This window comes from Heterodontus francisci, unplaced genomic scaffold (genome assembly GCF_036365525.1).
Source record: "Heterodontus francisci isolate sHetFra1 unplaced genomic scaffold, sHetFra1.hap1 HAP1_SCAFFOLD_1281, whole genome shotgun sequence".
NCBI classification, from domain to species: domain Eukaryota; kingdom Metazoa; phylum Chordata; class Chondrichthyes; order Heterodontiformes; family Heterodontidae; genus Heterodontus; species Heterodontus francisci.
Genome location: NW_027141716.1, coordinates 1 through 7,500, shown reverse-complemented (window position 1 = coordinate 7,500; position 7,500 = coordinate 1). Strand labels below are relative to the sequence as shown.

At 49.7% G+C, this 7,500-nt stretch overlaps 1 protein-coding gene across 1 annotated transcript in view; it reads left to right on the top strand.

The window, feature by feature from the left end:
* LOC137364487 (fap1 adhesin-like) overlaps positions 1-5,912 on the top strand; it is a 21,116-nt gene extending 15,204 nt beyond the window's left edge. Inside the window, exons 5-7 of the mRNA XM_068027675.1 lie at positions 1-104; positions 1,468-1,628; positions 5,766-5,912. The exon at positions 1-104 is cut by the window's left edge and continues 158 nt beyond it. Coding sequence (XP_067883776.1) covers positions 1-104; positions 1,468-1,483 — 120 coding nt within the window. The 3' untranslated portion in view covers positions 1,484-1,628; positions 5,766-5,912. The remainder of the gene's footprint in view (positions 105-1,467; positions 1,629-5,765) is intronic.
* The last annotated feature ends 1,588 nt before the right edge of the window (positions 5,913-7,500 follow it).

The window sequence follows — 7,500 nt, the reverse complement described above, 5'->3', positions numbered from 1 at the left end:
CGGGCGTCCCTCTGCACCCCCTTCGCCCTCTGGAGGGACATCCCGAGGTCCGGAGCAGCACTCTCTTTGTCACACTCAGCCATGAGCAGCAGAAACTGCAGGAGGTAATGCATGGAGGGCAACTGGAGGGATGATTGTTCGGGGCTGAGGCAATGAGAGGGGAGGGTCACTCCGCGCCCGCTGCGGAGATTTGGGGTCAAACAGATCCGCAGACGGATCGCACAGTGTGGCTGCAGCTGGGCTGCGAAGCCACATGTAGTTGATCAGCCTGCTTGGTGCTGGGACAGGGAGAAGGTGGGAAAGGGGTTGGGAAAGATTCATGAAACTGAATCAAGCAAATACTAACTCTTTTTTTCTTTAAATCTCCATTCAACCCCTGCTCCTCTCCCGGTCTCTCTTTCTCTCTCTCACACTCTTTCTCTCTCTCTGTCTCTCTCTGTCTCTGTCTCTCTCTGTCTCTGTCTCTCTCTGTCTCCGTCTCTCTCTGTCTCCGTCTCCCTCTGTCTCCGTCTCCCTCTCTCCGTCTCACTCTCTCCGTCTCACTCTCTCTATCTACCTCCCTCTCTGTCTCACTTTCTCCATCTCCCTCTCTGTCTCACTCCCTCTCTATCTCTGCCTCACTCTTTCTATCTACCTCCCTCTCTCTGTCTCACTTTCTCTATCTCCCTCTGTCTCACTCCCTCTCTCTCAATCTCTCTGTCTCACTTTCTCTATCTCCCTCTCTCTGTCTCTCTCTCTCTGTCTCTGTGTCTCACTCCCTCTCTCTCTCTGTCTCACTCTATCTATCAACCTCCCTCTCTCTGTCTCACTTTCTCTCTCTCTCTGGGGGTCTCCCTCTCTCTCTCTCTCTCTCCCTCTGACTCTCTCTCTCTTTGTCTTTTTCTCTCTCTCTTTCTGTCTCACTCTCTCTCTCTGTCTGTCTCCCTGTCTCCCTCTGTCTCTTCTCTCTGTCGCTCTCTTTCTCTCTTTCTGTCTCGCTGTCTCTATCTCTCTCCCTTCTGTCTCTCGCTGTCTCTATCTCTCTCCCTTCTGTCTCTCGCTCTCTCTGTCTCTCGCTCTCTCTGTCTCTCGCTCTCTCTGTCTCTCGCTCTCTCTCTGTCTCTCGCTCTCTCTCTCTCTCCGCCTCTCTCTCTCTCCGCCTCTGTGTCTCTCTCTCTCTCCGCCTCTGTGTCTCTCTCTCTCTCCGCCTCTGTGTCTCTCTCTCTCTCCGCCTCTGTGTCTCTCTCTCTCTCCGCCTCTGTGTCTCTCTCTCTCTCTCTCCGCCTCTGTGTCTCTCTCTCTCTCTCTCCGCCTCTGTGTCTCTCTCTCTCTCTCTCCGCCTCTGTGTCTCTCTCTCTCTCCGCCTCTGTGTCTCTCTCTCTCTCCGCCTCTGTGTCTCTCTCTCTCTCCGCCTCTGTGTCTCTCTCTCTCTCTCTCTCTCTCTCTGTCTCTCTCTTTCTCTCTCTCCCTTCCACTCTGCTCCCAAAGGCTAAGTTTGAGTTGATCACCTCTGAGGCATCCTGCCTGCGGAGTCTGGACATTGCAGTGGAACATTTCCAGCACTCAGCCAGGCTCCAGGCCTTGCTGAGCGGACAGCAGAGGCAATGGCTTTTCTCCAAGCTGCCCGAGGTCCGGGATACCAGTCAGAGGTACGTGAGGGACAGTGTGTTCAAAATGGAGGGAGGGAGAGGGAGAGAGTTACTGTTCAGGATAATCACCCCTGTTACACAGGACCAGGAGGAGGCCCATTCAGCCCCTCTCACCCCTGTTACACGGGAACAGGAGGAGGCCCATTCAGCCCCTCTCACCCCTGTTACACGGGAACAGGAGGAGGCCCATTCAGCCCCTCTCACCCCTGTTACACGGGAACAGGAGGAGGCCCATTCAGCCCCTCTCACCCCTGTTACACAGGAACAGGAGGAGGCCCATTCAGCCCCTCTCACCCCTGTTACACGGGAACAGGAGGAGGCCCATTCAGCCCCTCTCACCCCTGTTACACGGGAACAGGAGGAGGCCCATTCAGCCCCTCTCACCCCTGTTAGACAGGAACAGGAGGAGGCCCATTCAGCCCCTCTCACCCCTGTTACACAGGAACAGGAGGAGGCCCATTCAGCCCCTCTCACCCCTGTTACACAGGAACAGGAGGAGGCCCATTCAGCCCCTCTCGCCCCTGTTACACAGGAACAGGAGGAGGCCCATTCAGCCCCTCTCACCCCTGTTACACGGGAACAGGAGGAGGCCCGGTTAGCCCCTCTCGAGCCTGTTACACAAGAACAGGGAGAGGCCATTCAGCCCCTCTCACCCCTGTTCTCCCACTCAAATGAGATGATGGCTGATCTGTATTTTAATTCCATCAGAGGAGGGGAGGATCAAAGACGGGAACAAAAGACAGTAAGGGGAATAAGAAATGTGATAGGCAGAGAAATCAAGGGTCAGAATCAAAGAGGGCCACAGTGAAAAATAGTGGGAAGAGGACAGGTAATGTAAAAATGACAAGCCTTAAGGCTTTGTGCCTTAACGCACGGAGCATTCGCAATAAAGTGGATGAATTAATCGCACAAATAGATGTAAACGGGTATGATATAGTCGGGATTACGGAGACATGGCTGCAAGTTGACCAGGGATGGGAAATGAACATCGAGGGATATTCAGTATTTAGGAAGGACAGACAGAAAGCAAAAGGTGGTGGAGTTGCATTGCTGGTTAAAGAGGAAATTAATGCAATAGTGAGGAAAGATATTAGCTCGGACGATGTGGAATCTGTATGGGTAGAGCTGAGAAACACTAAGGGGCAAAAAAACGTTAGTGGGGGTTGTATATAGATCCCCAAACTGTAGTGGTGATGTTGGGAATGGCATTAAACAGGAAATTAGAGACACATGCGATAAAGGAACATCTGTAATTATGGGTGACTTTAATCTGCATATAGATTGGGCAAATCAAATTAGTCACAATACCGCAGAGGAGGAATTCTTGGGAGTGTATACAGGATGGTCTTCTGGACCAATATGTTGAAGAACCAACTCGAGAACAGGCCATCCGAGACTGGGTATTGTGTAATGAGAGAGGAATAATTGACAATCTAGTGGTGCGAGACCCCTTGGGGATGAGCGACCATAATATGATAGAATTCTTCATCAAGATGGAGAGTGACGGAGTTGATTCTGAGACAAGGGTCCTGAATCTTAGTAAAGGAAACTATGAAGGTATGAGGCACGAGCTGGCCATGACGGATTGGGAAACGTTACTTAAAGGGATGACGGTGGATAGACAATGGCAAACATTTAAAGAGCACATGGATGAACTGCAACAATTGTTTATCCCTGTCTGGTGCAAAAGTAAAACGGGAAAGGTAGCCAAACCATGGCTTACAAGGGAAATTAGAGAGAGCATTAGATCCAAGGAAGAGGCATATAAATTTGTCAGAAAAAACAATAGACCTGAGGATTGGGAGCAGTTTAGAATTCAGCAAAGGAGAACCAAGGGATTGATTAAGAAGGGGAAAATAGAGTACGAGAGTAAGCTTGCAGGGAACATAAAAACTGACTGTAAAAGTTTCTATAGGTATGTGAAGAGAAAAAGATTGGTGAAGACAAATGTAGGTCCCGTACAGTCAGAAACAGGGGAATTTATTATGGGGAACAAAGAAATGGCTGAGCAACTAAATGCATACTTTGGTTCTGTCTTCACAAAGGAGGACACAAATATCATACCAGAAATGTTGGGGAACACAGGGCTTAGTGAGAGAGAGGAACTGAAAGAAATCAGTATTAGTAGAGAAATGGTGTTGGGGAAATTGATGGGATTGAAGGCCGATAAATCCCCAGGGCCTGATAATCTACATCCCAGAGCACTTCAGCAAGTGGCCCTAGAATTAGTGGATGCATTGGTGGTCATCTTCCAAGATTCTATAGACTCTGGAACAGTTCCTACAGATTGGAGGGTAGCTAATGTAACCCCACTATTTAAAAAGAGAAGTAGAGAGAAAGGAGGGAATTACAGACCAGTCAGCCTGACGTCAGTAGTGGGGAAAATTCTAGAGTCCATTATCAAAGACTTTATAGCAGAGCACTTAGAGAACAGTGGTAGAATCGGGCAGAGTCAGCATGGATTTACGAAAGGGAAATCATGCTTGACAAATCTCCTAGAATTCTTCGAGGATGTAACTAGTAGAGTTGATGAGGGGGAGCCAGTGGATGTGGTTTATTTGGACTTTCAGAAGGCTTTCGACAAAGTCCCCACATCAGAGATTGTGTAAAATTAAAGCACATGGGACTGGGAGTAGTGTATTGCGATGGATAGAAAATTGGTTGGCGGACAGGAAACAAAGAGTAGGGATAAATGGGTCTTTTTCCGAATGACAGGCAGTGACTCCTGGGGTATCGCAGGGATCGGTGCTAGGACCCCAGCTATTCACAATATACATTAATGATTTAGATGAGGGAACCAAATGTAATATCTCCAAATTTGTATATGACACAACACTGGGTGGGAGGGGTGAGTTATGAGGAGGATACAGAGAGGCTTCAGGGTGATTTGGACAAGTTGAGTGAGTGGGCTAATACATGGCAGATGCAGTATAATGTGGATAAATCTGAGATTATCCACTTTGGTAGCAAAAACAGGAAGGCAGATTATCTGAATGGCTATAAACTGAGAGAGGGGAATATGCAGCAAGACCTGGGTGTTCTCGTACACCAGTCGCTGAAGATAAGCATGCAGGTGCAACAGGCGGTAAAAAAGGCAAATGGTATGTTGGCCTTCATAGCGAGAGGATTCAAATACAGGAGCAGGGATGTCTTGCTGCAATTATACAGGGCCTTGGTGAGGCCACACCTGGAATATTGTGTACAGTTTTGGTCTCCTTATCTGAGGAAGGATGTTCTTGCTATAGAGGGAGTGCAGCGAAGGTTTACCAGACTGATTCCTGGGATGGAGGGACTGACGTATGAGGAGAGATTGAGTCGGTTAGGATTATGTTCACTGGAGTTCAGAAGAGTGAGGGGGGGATCTCATAGAAACCCATAAAATTCTAACAGGACTTGACAGGGTAGATGCAGGAAGGATGTTCCCGATGGTGGGGGAGTCCAGAACCAGGGGTCATGGTCTAAGGATACGGGGTAAACCTTTCAGGACTGAGATGAGGAGAATCTCTTCACCCAGAGAGTGGTGAGCCCTTGGAATTCACTACCACAGAAAGCAGTTGAGGCCAAAACATTGTATGTTTTCAAGAAGGAGTTAGATATAGCACTTGGGTCTAAAGGGATCAAAGGGTATGGGGCGAAAGCGGGAACAGGCTACTGAGTTGGATGATCAGCCATGATCATAATGAATGGCAGAACAGGCTAGAAGGGCCGAATGGCCTATTCCTGCTCCTATTTTCTATGTCTCTATCTCCCTGTCACCTCCCTATCTCTGTAACCTCCTCCAGCCTCCTGCAACCCTCCCTATCTCTGTAACCTCCTCCAGCCCTCGACAACCCTTCCTATCAGCTCCCAGGGTCCTGAGCTCTGGAATTCCCTCCCTCAACCTCTCCATCTCTCTCCCTCTCTCTCCTCCCTTACGACTCTGCTGAACACCTCCCTCTTTGACGGAGCTGTCGGTCGCCTGTCCCTCATCTGATCTCACTTGGATTTGTATCTGGGCCTGATTCCCAATCAGCTGACATTCCCTGAGATGTTTTTCAGCAGGATTAACACTGCAGGAGTAGCAGTCATGCATTTAATTATCTATATGACTCCAATCCAAACTCCTGAACACATCTCATTCCCTCCCTTGTCTTACAGATTCCTCGCTGACCTTGAGGAAGAGTTTGAGAATAGCATTATGGAGTTTGACGTGTGCGGCATTTTACTATCTCACCTTCCAGCGTTTCGAACTGTCTACATCCCATACATAACCAACCAATCATATCAGGAGAAGACATTTAAATCACTGATGTAAGTATGTCCCAATCAAACACTCCCCAGACAGGTACAGTATGAGGGTTAGATACAGAGTAAAGCTCCCTCTACACTGTCCCCCATCAAACACTCCCCAGGACAGGTACAGTACAGGGGGGTTAGATACAGAGTAAAGCTCCCTCTACACTGTCCCCCATCAAACACTCCCCAGGACAGGTACAGTACAGGGGGGTTAGATACAGAGTAAAGCTCCCTCTACACTGTCCCCCATCAAACACTCCCCAGGACAGGTACAGTACGGGGGGTTAGATACAGAGTAAAGCTCCCTCTACACTGTCCCCATCAAACACTCCCAGGACAGGTACAGTACAGGGGTTAGATACAGAGTAAAGCTCCCTCTACACTGTCCCCCATCAAACCACTCCCCAGGACAGGTACAGTACGGGGGGTTAGATACAGAGTAAAGCTCCCTCTACACTGTCCCCCATCAAACACTCCCCAGGACAGGTACAGTACAGGGGGGTTAGATACAGAGTAAAGCTCCCTCTACACTGTCCCCCATCAAACACTCCCCAGGACAGGTACAGTACGGGGGGTTAGATACAGAGTAAAGCTCCCTCTACACTGTCCCCCATCAAACACTCCCCAGGACAGGTACAGTACGGGGGGTTAGATACAGAGTAAAGCTCCCTCTACACTGTCCCCCATCAAACACTCCCCAGGACAGGTACAGTACGGGGGGTAGATACAGAGTAAAGCTCCCTCTACACTGTCCTCCATCAAACACTCCCCAGGACAGGTACAGTACGGGGGGGGTTAGATACAGAGTAAAGCTCCCTCTACACTGTCCCCCATCAAACACTCCCCAGGACAGGTACAGTACGGGGGGTTAGATACAGAGTAAAGCTCCCTCTACACTGTCCCCATCAAACACTCCCCAGGACAGGTACAGTACGGGGGGGGTTAGATACAGAGTAAAGCTCCCTCTACACTGTCCCCCATCAAACACTCCCCAGGACAGGTACAGTACGGGGGTTAGATACAGAGTAAAACTCCCTCTACACTGTCCCCCATCAAACACTCCCCAGGACAGGTACAGTACGGGGGGTTAGATACAGAGTAAAGCTCCCTCTACACTGTCCCCCATCAAACACTCCCAGGACAGGTACAGTACGGGGGGTTAGATACAGAGTAAAGCTCCCTCTACACTGTCCCCCATCAAACACATCCCCAGGACAGGTACAGTACGGGGGGTTAGATACAGAGTAAAGCTCCCTCTACACTGTCCCAGCTCTGGATGTTGTTGAATTGACCGGTTCAGCTTTTTCTACCCTCTCTTCCCGCAGACAGAATAATCCCAGTTTCGGCAGGTGGTGGAGGATCTGGAGTCGAACCCCATTTGCCAAAGGCTTTCACTCAAATCTTTTCTCATCCTCCCTTTCCAGAGAATCACCCGCCTCAAACTTCTCTTACAGGTATGTGCCTCTGACCGGGTGTGGGATCAGCTTAAACCAGCACAGGCCGGGAATGGAGCCTGGGCCTTTCCTGCTCCATGTGTGTGGGGCTCAGTAGCACACCGGGTATGGGATCAGGTTAACTGAAGCCCAGGCCGGGAATG